The sequence below is a fragment of the Bacillus rossius genome, chromosome 16, assembly GCF_032445375.1.
Source record: "Bacillus rossius redtenbacheri isolate Brsri chromosome 16, Brsri_v3, whole genome shotgun sequence".
Taxonomy (NCBI): Eukaryota; Metazoa; Arthropoda; class Insecta; order Phasmatodea; family Bacillidae; genus Bacillus; species Bacillus rossius.
In genome coordinates, this window is record NC_086343.1 from 36259030 (window position 1) to 36275946 (window position 16917).

The 16917-nt window shown below is 42.8% G+C and overlaps 1 protein-coding gene across 2 annotated transcripts in view; it reads right to left on the reverse strand.

Moving 5' to 3' along the window:
- The window catches only part of LOC134540001 (spermatogenesis-associated protein 31H1-like), a 58886-nt gene that overhangs the window by 26801 nt on the left and 15168 nt on the right, over positions 1-16917 (reverse strand). Inside the window, exon 3 of one of the 2 annotated variants that reach the window (XM_063382415.1) lies at positions 752-869. Coding sequence is in view for 1 of the 2 variants with exons in the window: in XM_063382416.1 (XP_063238486.1) it covers positions 727-869 (143 nt within the window). In the remaining variant the exon portion in view is untranslated. Of the gene's footprint in view, positions 1-726; positions 870-16917 lie in introns of both variants that reach the window. The other variant, XM_063382416.1, reaches the window with a different exon arrangement.

Below are 16917 nucleotides of genomic sequence, written 5' to 3' on the forward strand. Positions count from 1 at the left end.
TTGTAAATGACTCTTTATAAAACAGAAAACTAATCTAGGACTTAAAGAGAGTTTAATGATTGTTTATATTTCCCTACAAAGCTTAGAAATGTTTTTAATAATTATAAATACTAAGCGAATATCTAATTATGGTTTCAATTAAATATAAAATGCAAATGTTTTAAGTAATTTCTGAAAATGTTGCGCTCTTTGGGTGTATCTGGCAACAGAGTAGGCTGAAACAAGGACAGTGCTACTGCTAATATCAGATATCGTGCATTGGAAATGACCATTAAAATCCACGCTGCAATCTGAAAACGAGACGCGCTATACAGTTGTACTACTATCCAGATGGCAGGTCCAACCTTCCTCTAGCATAGAGTAACCAATCTACACTCAGTATTTATTTGATTTTCGTACTCTCCCAGATTTCGCATTGGAATTTGAATTCATGTAGTTAAAAGAAGAATGTTAAGACCACTTTTGAAGAAATATGTAAACGTACATGTTTGTGTGTGAATTAGGTAACGCAAAGAAAATTTAATAACATACCACAGTATATTATTAAAATTTACGTTTCTATCAACTGATTTTTTTTTCTTTCATTGGTCAATATTTCTGAAAAAACCTTTGCATTATTTCTTTTGCTAAAAATTAAAATATGTAATTGTGTTTGGGATCTTATTCATAAATTTATCATTTAGCCATATTATTTCCTATGATAAGTAAAATTCATGTCCTAATCACACATTGAGAGCTTCAACCAGGGTACCGGTATGTTCGGCCAGGATCCTCCTACACCTCCGAACCCAGAGACACACTCCCACCGCGATGAAGGCAACCACGAAGGTCGCCAGCAAGCCGGACATCAGGATCAGTCTGTCCGACACCTGCAGGCAGAAAAGGTCACCTCGTGAGCACGTCATACCTCGCAGGGAGGGCAACGCATTAATAGTTTGAGCATAACATGTACACGTGTGTCATCAAATAATTTTATTTGGTCAGAATTCATGCCAGCCATTTCGAAAAAAAAGCTGTAGCTGACGTGATCAAATATCTCCTAATCATCCAACTGGTATTTGACTCTCAAACAATTGCAGCCAGTGCATATTTTAGTGGAGCGCAAAATTATTATTTTTTTCTACACTACAATTGCAGATATATACTTTCCTTACCTAGATTCGAGTTTAATATTATACTTTATGTTATTGCATAAAATTATAATTTTTTTGTAAATTATGGAACGCATTCGCTTGATTGTTATTAACTACTGTTAATAAATACACTTTTTTTCTTTTAATATTGAGATTTACAGTTTTTGATGCGACATATTTGTTTAGTCACTTAAAAAATCACATCACTAAGCTCTACATTAAAATTCACATAATTTATTATAGAATAGAAACAAATACACACCCTTTAAGTGTTTACTAAAGTATTTTCCTAACAAAGGTAAAAATAGTTATTTGTTAATGAAAATTTTGATTGTGATGAGTGAAGAATATATCTTGGATGCTGGTTAATGTAGCATAACTGTACTAGGAGAATTATTTAACAAGTTACCTTGAAGTCAAAGACATAAAATACTTTTCCTAAATTCACGTTCTCAAAATATTTTAATTCATTAGCAACAAAGTCAATTATATAGAATGAAATTTCTTTAAAACCTTATTGCTCTAATTTGCCCATTGCCAATCATTGTGGCTACAATAAAGAAAACTTCACGTCAAAATATTCACGTGATCAAGAAAGATATGTTTCATAAAGGTGGGTTAAAAAACATAGAGATATTTGTTTATTTTAGTGTATGACGTTTATTGCTAGCTAACTGCCAGTTTGAAGCCCGAATTGTAGCGGTCACATAAGGACCGATGCCACGTGCCAGTCATTTGGAGACTTCGAATTCGGGAACTATATGGTGCGGTTTTTCTTTCGATTTTCTCCATTTTCCTTCCCTCAATTCTTTTCCTTCTGATCACGAAGGCTTGCATCTTCCCTCTAAGCCTGTGGCGTTTCTGGACATACGAGGTTCGTGTGCAAGACTGACCCATTAGGTGCAGTGTGAAAGCCTTTCCTCTCCATAATTGTCGCTATGTTGAGTTATTGCGATTGGTTTTCATTGCCAACAAAGTAATCTTGATGGCAACGATGTTTTGAATGTTACCGGCAGAATAGCGAATCATCTATGGTAGCCTACTCCTCAGGCATGCTTCGACACCAGCTACTTCAAGGTTACGCCCAAGCCATGTGAGTGGAGGGGGACCACGTGGTTCGTAACCTGACTTCACCACCCCTCCTTCCTCGCTACGAGGCTGGGAAACAACTCCATGCTTCTGGATGGTTCTACCACGAAGTCGGTATCAGCCCAAGGAGTATATATGGCACTGGGTTGGGCTGCAGTCATCAAAGTCTCTGGAGAAGCGAAAGAAGGAGCTCTCACACTTGACTATGTCACCCTGACGTCACGCTGCCCGTCACTACGTTACCAGGAACGTCACTTTTCCCGATGCTACACCGAGCTGCATGTTGGACTTAGCCTCAGAAGTGAGTAAGCTGGACTTTGACTTTTTCGCAAGTGAGTTGGGACACTTAGCCCGAACTCTGTCGAGGTGCCAACAGGAGATAGCCGCAGAAGAGGAAACTGATCACTCGTTCAGATACTTGGCGATGTGACTCACGGAGCATGTTGCTACTCGCTGAGAGAGTAATTTCTGAAAACTGCTCAGTTGAAATAATAACTTTGGGTAAGAGAAATTTTGTCCTCAACGTACGAAAATATTCGCCAACGACTTTCTTCTTTTTTTATTCCTTACTCGTCCAGCGAGTGCGACTGGGTGAGTGAAAGACCGTATCTATGCTAGAAGGGCACATGTCATCGAAGGCTATAAAGAGAACTTAGTGTGTGTGACTGGGGCAGTGGCTGACACTTAAGGGCAGTGCAATAAGAACCCGACTTTGACTTTCAAACACGAATGTGGACGTGGCTGTTCGACCAAGTGGAAACTGCTAGTTGTGACGAGTTTATGTCACAGTGAGAACTTCGGCATGCTAACAATGTGGAGATGTTTGCATGGTGGTAATCCTCCATCACGGGTGTGACAGGTCACGAGTGCCGACGAGTCGTGAAGAGCGAGGTGTGGCTGCTCTTTCGCCCAATACGGAACTTGGTGTTCCGCACTTGGTCCGTGCCAGCGAAGTCCGTGTTGAGCGTTGCTAGGACGGAAGGCACTACACGGCAGGCACCACGACTATGAGACGACTCACTGAAGAGAGGCCCTGGAGCGGACCCTCACTTTCAACTATATTCAAGGTGGGTGTCGACTGAGTCATCACCCGCTGAACCGAGGGGTTTAACTTTGTGTCCATAAATCGTTCACACGTCGAAGAGACCTAACACGACCTAGTTTGTGAAAAGATGTTTGCCAGGTGTAATGAATTTTTAGAATTCTAAATTTTCCAGAAACAATTCATTTAATATTAAGGCAACTGTGATTGTCTTTTAAATAGTCTTGTAGTCAAAACCATTGTCATCTCAAAGCCATATTTAGGAAGTTGAGTTTAGGTTCGAATAAGTCCATTTGAATCACTTGTAATTTTTTATTAAATAGTATTTTAACTTTTTCACTTTATTATTGCAATAATAATGGTTTCACTTTCGTGATGATGATAGGTTCAATTTTTTTTTTTATGATAAAATTACTTTGCGTTAACTTTGACATTTCTTTGTTTATAGTTTGGTTTTCTGTAGTACTTCCAGTAATCACGCGCTCTTGTACTTGTTTTCAAAAATACATGAGTGATAGTTTATTTGACTTTGTAAAAAATTCAATACTCTTTTCGTAGTTTCTCACAACACTGTGTCAATGTTTTGTTCTTTGCGGGCGGCAACCAATTATTTAAGTTAGAATGCGGGCCGATCATTGACGCACTGTATTTTATTGATAATTGGGTAGAGTTATCGGGTAACAATGCTGTCTAGATCATGTGATAATTTGCTTAAAATATCTCAAATTCCGTCATGAATTTTGGGTTGCAAATTCTGTGTTCGTTTTGAAGTGAAACTTCATTGCTGATGGGGCGAAAATTTTCGAGCGTTACAAAAATTCCGATTGCATGAGGGGAATAGTTAGGTACTTAGTGGGGGAACCGGTAGAGGAGATTTGGCATGGGCGAGAGGTAGAAGTGACGCAGCATAATTGCACACTCGCAAGCTTGTACACTCGCATAATTGTATATTTTCATACTCGCACAACTGATTACATGTAACACTTACATACTTGCATAACTGCACACTTGCACACTTTTATGCTTGTATGCTTGCATACTTTCGCACTTACATACTTGTGCAATAGCATAGTAAACGCTCTCATAATTTCATATATTATTTTGATCTGTGGCCTTAGCCAAAGATAATAATTTTTCCTACACCAAATAATATAGCTAACTAACAAAAAGTTTCACTTCTTCCGCGTGTGGATGCCATGCACATAATTTTTCTTTACTTCCGTTAGTTTCTATTTCCTAATTTTGGTCTGTTATGTAGACTTGTTCCGTTGTCTTGTACATTCTTATTGTGGCGTTATTTTTCATGAACGAGGGTATCGATAGAATGCACTTGATTATATATATATATATATATATATATAAAGACTACAGTAACTATATACATGTTCCAAATGTTCCATGTTTTATTTTAAATATAAATCTATCTTAAAATCCATTATCCTTATATACAGTCAAACCAGTATGGGCAGACATTGTTTATACAACAAAACTAAATATTCTTTCTTGGGGGTTTTCTAACAGAAAATAATGCAGGCTTAGGAGTATTGAGATGGCCAAAGAAGAAATTGAAAAAAAAACTACACTATTTCCGAAACATACAAAAATTTTGTTGCGATAAATGATTAGATGTGTTCCGGTTGGAGCGTTTTAAATCACATTGCTACAATTATAGAATGCACGTCTAACTGAAATAATAGAATAATTGTAGCGATAAATATCTGACGTTATGGCCTTACTCTACACTAGTTTTGCTTCAAACAAACTGATACTAGCTAATTCTAACCAAATAAGTTCTTATTTCGTTTGTGCTTTGTCAATGTGTTCATTTCCCAATACGCGACACGTTTGGGAACCCGTATTTTTAAAACATATTTTGGAGGCTACCATTAGTACCAGACTCCAACATTCAAGGTCTTTGAGTAGGGTCTGGAGTTGTGCTTATGAAGAGCTTGCGTTAAATAAAAAACTTGCAAAAGCTTGAGTTTGGTGGTTTGGTTCAGATACTTTCTAGAGTTCATTCGCTTGTCCAAATATAATATGTTATGTGAATTGTAAGTTGTACTCATGCACTTTGAAGAGAAGCTGTAAAAATGTTTCAGACTTGTATGTTTTATCATTTACTTACTCCTGTAGCGGTGTATATGTTCGTTAATAAGTTTAACACATATTTGACACATACTAACATTATTAATTAATATATGTATTATTATATGTATACTAAATATTATATGTATTATTATAACCTATATATAAATAAATTATATTCTCTATTTTTATGGTAATAATTTTCCCAATTTGATGCCAAACAAGATGTACGCATATCATAAGTTAATGTATAGGAGTAGTATGTTTTGGCCGGAGCTGGCGCAGGGTCCAGGGTGTGGAGCCTGTGGAGCTGACCGCCATCTTGGATTGTGACGTCACGGCGGCCATTTTGGATGGTTGTGATCTTGACCTTTGACCTTGACCTCGGCGGCCATTTTGGATCCGCCATCTTGGATCCGCCATTTTGGATGACGTCATTGTGTTCTTGAAAATTCCGGCATTGTGTTTTCCGCCATATTGGATGATGACGTCACCGTTGCAATTTCCGTTACGGCCGCCATCTTTAACTTTTTTATTTATTATCAGATTTTAATGAAATTTTTTTTAAAAATTATAAAAAAATTCAAAAAATAAAATTTTAATAAATTATTTATAAAAAATATACTTTCACGACACGGAGTTCGGAGTCCTCGGTTCGACCCCGGTGAAGGCAAAAAAATTAAAAATGGTGACCGATCCTTCCCTCACAGTGGACGCAGGCAGACTGACCCCCACCACTTGTACCAATGCATATACGAACTTACAAACCCCCCGCCAACCACCCCCCTCCAACCCCCTAAAAAAAGTATTTGTTTCGCACATGACCACCAACCCCTCCCCCACCACCTCTTTTTTATTTTATTATTATTATTTCATCGTAATAACCACCCTCCACCACTACTACTACTCTAGTTTTTTTTCCCTCCCTCCCTCACTTTACCGTCATTCCCACCCCTACCCTCCTCCTCACCCCTATTCTACCTTTAAAGTATAAATACCGGCCGCAGGACTGGATAAGGAGAAGGAGTTACCTTACCTACCAAAGGAGTTTCTCCTGGTCTACGCCCCTCACGAGATAAGATACGTGTACAAGTTCCTGCCGGTGTACCTGCAGCTAGACCCAGACATCCAAGACTGTCTACCATGCACAGAGTGCGACAGAGGAAGCTCCAGCGTCCCCGACACACCGCACATGAAATCGTGGTGCAAGATGCGACGAGATGCGCGGCGGCGGCAGCAGCAGCCTAGATCCTGAGCGCCGTGCCACAGACATCATCTAGGTACCACTCCAGCATTTCTGCAGAGCCAGCATCTTAGCCACGTCACTCCAGCCTCGTCGTATGCGCAACTGTGAGTAATGACAATATGACACTCTTTCTTGTCAACGTCCAGTGTCTTACGTCCCAAAAGGGGCCTGTAGTGAAGCAACTGTCCGTGACGTCCGTCATTGGCGGTGACGAAGTCAAGACTAACGAATACATCTTTAAACCTCCGTGTGACTGGACTAAGCTAGACAGATTCTCTCAACGCGAGAACCGACGTCTAACCTATGAAGTGAACGGACTCTCGTGGAATGAAGGTGATGTGGACTATGAACAACTTACATCCGTGCTACGTGATCTCGTCGAGCCGGAAGACGACGCTGTTTACGTCCGTGGTAATGAACAGAAACGTATTGTGAGTGATCTGTGTAGTGCCAATGTAATTGACCTACGTAAACAAGGCAACTGTCCTGGCTTCAAAACACTGTTAAAAATGTACGGAAACCAAATTGAAAAATGTGATAAATTTTATAATGGTTTCCACTGTGCACATTGTAATAGCCAGTTACTGAAACTGTGGCTCTATGAACACCCTTATTACTACAGTGAAGATTAAATATATTTCCTATGTAAATGTCTGTTGTGTGTGTAGAATGTCGAATTTTTTATTTGTAAATAAAATATATATACAAACCAATGTATTTGTTTTATTCTTTTCACCTTTATATCATTGTAAAGTCTATTAATTACACTCTTTCGAAAAAAAATTAAAAATATAAAATTAATGTGTACTGTTTTCAGCAATGTAATTTAAAACATACATTATATAAAAAAACAAGGGTATTAGTAGTATAGAAATAAAACTCAAAGTTCAAAAATTTTACAGATATATTTTCGTTAACATATACAATTAAATATATATATATATCCATATTTTATTTGACATGTATGCATGTGTGTAGAATCGCAGGGCTCTCTCTCTTCCCAGCAGACCATTCTCGCCCCGTCGTCTCTCTGCCTCCCCCTCACGTCAAATCTCTCTCTCCATCCCAGCAACCGCTCACCTGCTAAATACTTAAACAGAATATTAGTCATTTAAACAAAAAGCTTGCATCGCAGCTCTCTGCGGGTTTTTAACGGGCTGGAGACCGACACCGCTAAACAGTCTAGTCACGCACAAGCCCCTTGCCTCCATATGCAATATACGTCACATATGTAGTCAAGTACTTATGAACAACGTCTCTATTTAGCCGTGGCCCATTACAACGATGCAAGCCTACCAGAAAGAACTAGCATATGATACATTGACACAAAGCACGTGCTTAAATTAGCATATGTCACATACAAACACTGAAATTGACCAGTAACAACGATGTATCAACGCCGAAATCTTGCATGCCAACGACTGTGGAACCCAGCGGCGTAACAGTCCAGCGTTGACACACAACGCCGAAATCTTGCATGTCATCGACTGAGGAACCCAGCGGCGTAACAGTCCAGCGTTGACACACAACGCCGAAATCTTGCATGCCAACGACTGCGGAACCCAGCGGCGTAACAGTCCAGCGTTGACACCATCGACATGACACCATCGATGTAAGGAGCCCAAAGTCATGACCCCATCGATGATAGGAGCCCACCGTAGTGACCCCATCATTAGGACACCATCGATGTTAGGAGCCCATCGTCTTGACACCATCGGCGTAAGGAGCCCATCGATGCATAAAAAAAACGCATCAGTGTAAAAAAATGCATTGGTGTAAAACGCATGAGTGTAAAAATATATATATATATGTATTGCATCACAAACAACGAGGATGCAAAACACCACCACTGCCATCCCAACCAACCAACCAAAAAACGTAGGATCACAAACAACGAGGATGCAAAACACCACCACTTCCATCCCAACCAACCAAAAAATGTAGCATCACAAACAACAAGGATGCAAAACACCACCACTTCCATCCCAACCAACCAACCAAGAGAGCGCAGCACCACAAAACAACGTAGGTGCATAAAACCACCACAGCCATCCCAACCAAGCAACCAAGAGAGCGCAGCACCACAAATCAACGTAGGTGCATAAAACCACCACTTCCATCCCAACCAACCAACCAAGAAAAAATGTAGCACCACAAAACAACGAGGATGCAAAACACCACCACTGCCATCCCAACCAACCAACCAAAAAACGTAGCATCACAAACAACGAGGATGCAAAACACCACCACTTCCATCCCAACCAACCAACCAAAAAACGTAGCATCACAAACAACGAGGATGCAAAACACCACCACTTCCATCCCAACCAACCAACCAAGAGAGCGCAGCACCACAAAAACATCGTAGGTGCATAAAACCACCACTTCCATCCCAACCAACCAACCAAGTGAGCACAGCACCACAAATTAACGTAGGTGCATAAAACCACCACCTCCATCCCAACCAACCAACCAAGTGAGCACAGCACCACAAATTAACGTAGGTGCATAAAACCACCACCTCCATCCCAACCAACCAACCAAGAGAGCGCAGCACCACAAAACAACGAGGATGCAAAACACCACCACCTCCATCCCAACCAACCAACCAAGTGAGCACAGCACCACAAATTAACGTAGGTGCATAAAACCACCACTTCCATCCCAACCAACCAACCAAGAAAAAATGTAGCACCACAAAACAACGAGGATGCAAAACACCACCACTGCCATCCCAACCAACCAACCAAAAAACGTAGCATCACAAACAACGAGGATGCAAAACACCACCACTTCCATCCCAACCAACCAACCAAAAAACGTAGCATCACAAACAACGAGGATGCAAAACACCACCACTTCCATCCCAACCAACCAACCAAGAGAGCGCAGCACCAAAAAAACATCGTAGGTGCATAAAACCACCACTTCCATCCCAACCAACCAACCAAGTGAGCACAGCACCACAAATTAACGTAGGTGCATAAAACCACCACCTCCATCCCAACCAACCAACCAAGAGAGCGCAGCACCACAAAACAACGAGGATGCAAAACACCACCACTGCCATCCCAACTAACCAACCAAGAAAATGCTTGCACCACAAATCAACGTAGGTGCAAAACACCACCACTTCCAACCCAACCAACCAACCAACCAAGATAGCGCAGACCACAAATTAACACAGGTGCATAAAACCACGACTTCCAACCCAACCAACCAACCAAGAGAGCGCAGCACCACAAAAACATCGTAGGTGCATAAAAACCACCACTTCCATCCCAACCAACCAACCAAAAAACGTAGCATCACAAACAACGAGGATGCAAAACACCACCACTTCCATCCCAACCAACCAACCAAGAGAGCGCAGCACCACAAAACAACGTAGGTGCATAAAACCACCACAGCCATCCCAACCAACCAACCAAGATAGCGCAGCACCACAAATCAACGTAGGTGCATAAAACCACCACTTCCATCCCAACCAACCAACCAAGAAAAAACGTAGCACCACAAAACAACGAGGATGCAAAACACCACCACTGCCATCCCAACCAACCAACCAAAAAATGGAGCATCACAAACAACGAGGATGCAAAACACCACCACTTCCATCCCAACCAACCAACCAAAAAACGTAGCATCACAAACAACGAGGATGCAAAGCACCACCACTTCCATCCCAACCAACCAACCAAGAGAGCGCAGCACCACAAAAACATTGTAGGTGCATAAAACCACCACTTCCATCCCAACCAACCAACCAAGTGAGCGCAGCACCACAAATCAACGTAGGTGCATAAAACCACCACCTCCATCCCAACCAACCAACCAAGAGAGCGCAGCACCACAAAACAACGAGGATATAAAACACCACCACTGCCATCCCAACCAACCAACCAAGAAAATGCTTGCACCACAAATCAACGTAGGTGCAAAACACCACCACTTCCAACCCAACCAACCAACCAAGAGAGCGCACACCACAAATTAACACAGGTGCATAAAACCACCACTTCCAACCCAACCAACCAACCAAGAGAGCGCAGCACCACAAAAACATCGTAGGTGCATAAAAACCACCACAGCCATCCCAACCAACCATCCAAGAGAGCGCAGCACCACAAATCAACGTAGGTGCAAAACACCACCACTTCCATCCCAACCAACCAACCAAGAAAAAATTTAGCACCACAAAACAACGTGGATGCAAAACACCACCACTGCCATCCCAACCAACCAATCAAGAAAATGCTTGCACCACAAACAACATAAGTGCATAAAAACCACCACTGCCATCCGAACCAAACAACCAAATAAGCACCACGAAACAGTGTGTAGATGCATGAACAAAACGCATCGCACCACGATACAGAGTGGGTGCAAAAAATTAAGGGAAAATAGCACCACAAAACAGTGTGGGTGCATGAACAAAACAAGGTAAAATAGCACCAGAAAACCAAAAAATCCAGGTGCAAAACAAAAATAAACAAAAAATAGAGCACCACGAAAAAGTGTAGGTGCAACATAATTACAACGAGCGGACTCAGGAAACCAACGATGAAAAATCCAACGGTGAAGGCTATGTACACCAAATCATCAGAGACATGGGTGGCTACCAAGTGGCAAACACTAGTCCCACACTCGTACATTGCGGTTCATATTCCTGAAGGGCCTTCTCGGCTACCGTAGCGGCCCGGGGCCCACGAAGTCCCCACCGTGCTTCACCCCTACAGAGAATACTGCGCGAAACGTACGAGTATAGGCACCAATTTCAAGTTATATAAAAATTTTCTTGTATATATATATATATATATATATATATACATTTTCACATTCTTCTATAGTTGAGTCATTCCGTTCATAACCGTATGGCAAAGTATTTATGCCATCGTCACATATTATGCGTTTATCGTCGTGCCATGATAGTGATATTTTATTTGAGCATTCTGTATATAATATCATATTATGTGATCGTATGGACCGGACTTGCGCGCGCTTCTCCATGTGTTCTTCCAGGACCTCGAGAAAATCTTTAAACGATATTTTATTTTTTACAACGCACTTCTGTATACCTTTGGCTCTTTTTGTGATATTATTATTGTACTTGTAGGTATACAGTTTTGCCCTTAGGCCGACAAACTCCTCCATCGCCACCCCGTTACACTCATCCTTGAACTTGCCCACCACCTTCTTATTGGTGGGCGAGTAGCAGGGGTGACCAATGGGATAGCTGCTCGTGTCAAATATATCCATGAGCGCAGAGTCGTCGGCCAGGTCCTGGTAGAAATTGCGTGTCTTGATGTCATATATGAAGCTGTCCGTGTCCATATACGCCAGCGTGATGTCATCCTTATATTTCTGTTTCATCACATCATAGTGGAAATTATACATGAGCGTTTTGGACAAGTCCAGAACCGAGAACCCCGCATATATAGGGCGGTCAAGATAAATTTTCTCATGTTGAAGTTTTACTAGTGATAGATTTTCGTGGAAGATGGTTCGGTCCTGGAACGCTGGCTTGGCAATCACTTTTCTGAGTGTCTTATCGCTGCACACAAGTTCCATACGTTGCCTCAGAAATTTGTTCTCTAAAAGTTTACCGAAAGAAGCATTGTTGGCAAGCTTAAAGAATTCTTTTTCAAAGTCGTTTGTAGCTCCTTGTCTTTTCAACGTGTTTTTCATAATAAATGGCTCCATCCAGGCACGCTGATTGAATTCCAGGACTCTATGTATTTTTTTTATTCGCAGTCCGTGCTGGAGAGCTTGCTTCAAGTTTCTGTAGTGAACTATATAGTGTTCCTTGTGCTCGAGCGTCTTCATCAGTTTTGTCTGACGCGAGCCGGGCGGGCACTGGCTGACGGGCAGGAACGGTAGGTCCTTATGTTCCTCGTGGAGGGCAGACGGATACTCCACATCAACTTCTAGGATGTAGCCCGTCTGCACCTCGTCAGGTATCGACATCACGTCGATATCAGCGACCACCCACTTGAAGCCGTTGGTCGGAAGAGGCAACGACATGGCCCACCCATATAAATTGTTGGCATCAACATACATTATATGATTCGACGGCTGGCTGGGATCGTAGGTGCGGGGAAGGCAGGTGTTGTTTGCCTTACAATGTCGCTTCACCACTTGAGCGACCCCGCCCCTGATCCCAGCCTCTATGAACATATACATATCATAATCGGTCATCAGTTCCAGCCGTACCTGCGTCTCCTTTAACATGGCGTCGAACGTGAACCCTGGCGCGCTGACGTAGTGGCTGCAGTCAAGGCCATACGTTGTCAGACACAGCTGACGAAAGCTCTCAAAAACATCGGCGAGCAGCAGTACGTCGGTCTTGAGATACACATCACTGTAGTCGCCCAGGGTCACGCAGCCGAACTTGTCCCATACCGCTTTTGCATGATGATAATCTTCTTCACTTATGTTGCTGTCATTTAATAAATTGTAGAATTTTTCTTTAGGTGGCAGTTGCAGCTCGTCCAGTGTTTCCCAGCTGGAAACATAATCGTAGGGGAAAACACCTTTTATCGTGACGAGGGACATTTCTTCCGATGTAAAATACTTTGAGGTCTCTTTGAATTGGTCGGCTGGCAGGTACGAGGCAAGGGACGCCAAACTGTGAGCCATGAATCTAAAACTATCGACAAACTGCACTGAAAATTTGTCGCCCAGCTTCTTTGAAAATGTTACCATCTTCTCTTGCGTGTGGGGGATGATGAATATTTCCTTGTTGTCGAAGCCCAGCTGTTTTATTATGAACTTCTCATCGTATGCAAGATTGTGAAAGTAAACCACCAGTTTCTTGGGCCGCCTACGCAGAAGGTTGCAGCTGTTGCAGGCGGCGCCGAGGTATTTTCCACTGAAGTGGTCGTGGTCCTTGACTTTATAATTATCGGCCGTAAATACCGTATTACAATAGCAGCACTGATAGGCTGCGACGAAGCTGACGTACTCTTGTGCCGTCAGCGTCGACATGGGCAGGCTGGTCTCGTAAATGTCCTTTACCTTATTCCCGATTTCAACAATCGTCTCCACGAACTTCTCAGCATCGGGACCCCTGTAGAGTATAGGTTCTTGTGGCAGCGAGGAAGTGAGCGTTGCTGGGATGACGTCATTGTCGGTCTTAACGTGTATACAATAGCTATATGCTTCATGTTTTTGATATGCATAAGTGCCTGATTTCTGGGGGTCCGGCTGGCATGTCTGGATGGGTACTAGCAGGGCTTCAAAATCCGCATAAACAACGATTGGCATTTTTGTCATATGATGATAGTTTTTAAATTGCATGACTGGGGGCTGGCCGTTCTTTTCTGGCTTCGGCATCTCGACGCGCACGGGAGCGTGGGTGTTGCAGAACTTTCTGTGCGCGTCGAGACACTGCTGCCCTGACAGTCCTGAAACATGAGGTCTCTCATCGTAATAGGTGAAGCACCTCTTACACATATGAATTTTATGATCGTGGGCGGTGATCTGGGACCTGACGAGTCTTGAGAAATTTGTTATGTAACAAAAGTGCGAGTTGTTTTCTTCGTTAGTCAGCAGCAGGAGGTCGAAATGATTACGTTTTTCTTCCTTCCCCACACGCACTGGCGCGATCTTGTTGTCCTCGTCAATGTTGTAGACGTTGACGGACACATCGGGATTGTTCCTCTCGAAGATCTTGATTTGGTGGAGGGGGGTGGGGAACTCAAGCCCTGAAAAATCAAATTTATTTTCAAGCTCGTGGTACCTCTTGTCCACACGTTGCGGATCTCTACCCTCCACGCACCGCGCCAGTATGGCCCACTTGAAACACATGTTGTCACTGAGGTTCTTGGGGTTGGTTACTGCTTTCCTGTTCTTGATGGCGACAGGCAGATCAATGTATGAAGAGACTCTAAGAGGCACTAGCTTGTTTAAGCGGAGCTGGAGTCACTTCACGGCAGACAAGGTCCATCCAGATCCCTTGCTGGCATAATCTTCCTCTTCTTTACATATTTTCAACATACTTTCATCAATGGCCTCTTCAATATCGCTTACCTCATATATGGGGATATTTTTGGTTTTGAACGCTCTTTTGTCCACGCCTTCATCGAAGGGGGCCGGCTTGATATAGTCACACTCGAGCCAGATGTTGAATTTTACTGGGCCGTTTTCTTGAACTTCATGTGATATCTGATTAATCAGGTTCGTCTTCATATGGGCCATGTAAGTGCAAATATCCTTTGTCGCACCATTGTTGTTTTCCGCCACATATGTCTTCAAGTTGCGGCGGAACGCACTCTCTACCTCAACGAACCCGGTACCGCCTGCCTCCAAGTCAACCTGAGCCTGGTCAGGCGCTTGCGCCTCCAAGTCTCACTGTGCCTGGTCGGGCACACTCGTCACGTATTACGGACGAGTGCTGGGGCCGGGCTGTTGCAGGCTAGAGGCCGTGTCTACGCGCCGTCTCTTAGCGGCCAGGCCCTTGCACGTCTTGATGTGCGTCAATAAATTATCTTTTCGGGGAAATTCTCCCTGGCATGTAGTGCATGTAAATGTTATGTGGTCGGGATTGAACTGGCACTGACTCTTTTCGTGGCGTCTGGCATGACGACAATGATCAAATACTTGACCACAGAATTTACACCTCGAGCCCAAGTTGTGCTCGACGGTGCCTCCACAAGTTCGCATATGGCGGGCCAAACTGTCCTTGCGGCTATCTTGCCGCAAGTATGGCACTGGCTGGTGGTAGTACAGTCGGGATTAGCTGCGCAGATGCGCTCGTGCCGTCTGGCATTACTAGTAGCAGTAAAACCTTTGCCACAGAAAGCACACCCATTCCCTGGTGGTGTTGGTGCACATACCTGTGCTGGCCGTGATGTCGAGGGCTGGAGGGCTCCGGAGGCGGGCTGGCAGGCTCCCGATGTCGAGGGCTGGTAGGCTGCCACGGGAACACCAGACGCGGTCCTCTTCATGATGAAGTCTGTAACACGAGTGGAAACAATATAGTAATACAATAACAACATAATTATCACACATACACACAAACACACACACACAGACATGTGCATAAAGACAACCACGCGCGCGCGCACACACACACACACACACGAAAACACACACACAAACACATGCGCGCACAAAAACACATGCACACAAACATGTACGAGCATACACACCAACATGTACGAACATACACACCAACATGTTCACAAGCACACATACATGTATACAAGTTAAAGTTGAAATTTAAAAAACAATCAACTCACCAGAAGAACACAGGAACGACTCTGTGTGTACTGCACGCACGCACAACGAGGAGGGCTGGAACGCCGCACAGCACACAGGAACCTGTAACACAGAAAAGAGACCACCTGGCTTAGCACTCGAAATTTTTTTTCAAGACAGCACAAAGACACTGACGTCAAAATTTTATGTTTTATGTACTGACCGGAAACGTGGCAGAACCGCACGGAACTCCAGAGAGCAGACAGGCGTTCTCCAAGCGGATCACACTGGAGAGTAGCTCGACGCAAGGAGAAGCACTGAATACCTGCAACACATACAATATTTTTTTTACGAAATGTACTACAATATTAATTTACTCGTTTTTTTGGGTATATTATTGTATTTAGTTGTGATTGTAAATTCTGTATTTTATTAAGTATAAAAAATGTCTATTTTTTTTATCAAATAAAATATTTTTTTTCTATTTGATTATGAAACAAATTTATTTTTCTATTTGATTATGATAGCAAGTGCGCGTGCATCTGTTATTTATTTATTTGGGCCAGGCGAGGGGGCAGGCAGGTCGACTTGAGCGCTCCATGCGGCGGTGCGTGGTAACTAGTCAGACGTAAGCCGCACGGCACGGCGGAAACATCGCTCCGTGCACCACGGGTGAAGGGGTGAAACAGGGAGGGGGGGAGGGCACGCTCTGCGCGCGCGCTGCCCCGTCGGTAGGACACGGGTGTACACGACATCCATCTTGTCGCAAGCTAAGACGTTCATGCATGAATAATAACTAAAATTTCGTGCCCGGGGAAAAAAAATATTATTATTTCAAGATGTAATATACTGCAACTGATGGCTCTAATAATTTCGACTAGAAGAAAAAATTGTAATAATCACGACTGTAAAATATTAATACTGAACCTAACGCAGACGTAACATCTAAACCAGTTCCACTCGCACACATCATCTAAACAGTACCAATCATAGACGTGAAAAAAAATAAATACACTCGAAAAATTACGAGACGGAATTTGTAATAATTTCTTAAAAATTTTTGGAAAACAGGCGATTACTACTCCTCGTGCGTACGCCTTGCTTCTTTCTTTATTATTATT